Source organism: Hippocampus comes, unplaced genomic scaffold, assembly GCF_001891065.2.
Source record: "Hippocampus comes isolate QL1 unplaced genomic scaffold, H_comes_QL1_v1.1 C16947076, whole genome shotgun sequence".
Taxonomy (NCBI): domain Eukaryota; kingdom Metazoa; phylum Chordata; class Actinopteri; order Syngnathiformes; family Syngnathidae; genus Hippocampus; species Hippocampus comes.
This window is the reverse complement of record NW_017841297.1, coordinates 1-1,337: the sequence shown is the minus strand read 5'-3', so window position 1 is coordinate 1,337 and position 1,337 is coordinate 1. Positions and strand designations below refer to the sequence as shown.

At 43.5% G+C, this 1,337-nt stretch overlaps 1 protein-coding gene across 1 annotated transcript; it reads left to right on the top strand.

The window, feature by feature from the left end:
- Nucleotides 1-78: 78 nt before the first annotated feature.
- On the top strand, nt 79-1,306 carry LOC109509551 (pleckstrin homology-like domain family B member 2; the record flags this gene model as incomplete). Its single annotated transcript, XM_019859384.1, has 2 exons — nt 79-244; nt 1,056-1,306. Coding segments are annotated over exons 1-2 (383 nt in total), but the record flags the coding sequence as incomplete, so codon positions are not given.
- Between the last annotated feature and the right edge of the window lie 31 nt (nt 1,307-1,337).

Sequence of the window (1,337 nt, the reverse complement as noted above, 5' to 3'; positions counted from 1 at the left end):
TGCCATGAAAATGTGGACCACCCTAATGTACAGTATATCATTTGCACTGTGGTCGGAGTAAAAAAAAAACATAAAAACAATAATAATAGTTTTTCCACTCCTCTAGGCGGAAATGGAGCGTGCCTTGCTGCAGGGAGAGAGGCAGGCAGAACTCGACCAGATCGAGGCAGAGACGGACATCATCAGTCAGTTGCAGCGCAAGCTAGATGAGCTGGAAATTGCCATTCAGCGAGAGAAAGACAAGGTATAGGTCATTTCATTTTTATGATTGTGGCAAAGAAAAAAGATGCACACATTTTACCTCTGCTTTTCTTCCATCGCAAAGCTACAGTTCCTGTTGGTTCACCATTGCTGATGTCATTGTATAAGATGTTGCAAGTATCAGTATGAGACATTGTAACTGTAAGATTTTGAAGGCATTTAAGGGATTGTGAAATTTTGGTTGATTGACCTGAACCCTCTTGTCAATTTCTCAGATTTTAACTCTGCTGCCTCATTAACATCCGTTAACACCCTCTAATTGATTACCCTGCTTCTTCAAATTCTATTGCTGCTTGTCTGATCCGTGTTTCTTTTTTTGGTTTCGAAAACTTGCATGACACAGACCTTGTAGGCCTCACTTTCGGTGTCTCCTTTGTTCTGTTGCGCACCTGCGTTGCAAATGGGGTTCAGGAGGGTATTCTCGAAGCTTTCAGAAAAACTGCATTTTCTTTTGCCCATATTGCCACTTTTTAACAGTTGGGAGATTAAAAAATTCCTGGGAAACCCATGCTATTTTTATTGTCAAGTTCCTGTTTCCTTATTTACTTTGAATGTCCAAGTCGTCTTTGGCAAGAATTTTAATTCATAGAATTCACTTTCAGGATGAAAACCATTCCTCAAGAACACTTGGTTTACTGCTAACACGTTGAGCTTTTTATTTGCATGGCATGAAATTTGAGCAGCGTGTGTCTCTTTCTTGCTTTCTCTCCCCTTTCTTTCTCTCACTCCATCCCGCCACCAACCCCAATTCCAACCGTCCATACTCTGTGTGGGTGTGTGCACTGTCTTTCTAGGAGAGGGCTAATGTTGAGGCTGAGCGTCAGGCCCTGCGGAGACTCCAGGAGGGCCATGCTGAGCTGAAGAACCAGCTGCATAACTGTCCCGAGTCCCTGCGCGAACAGTTACAGGAACAGTTCAAAAGGGTGGGTCGTCAGTCGAGCAGAAATAATCGAGTGAGCGAGTTCATTCAGAAATTTCGAAAACCACCAGTGGAATCAGGGACTCAAACCGAGACGCAGATTTTGAAAGCCCTGTTCCCTCCATGGCATTGTCTCCCATATAAAGCAGAGCTTAGT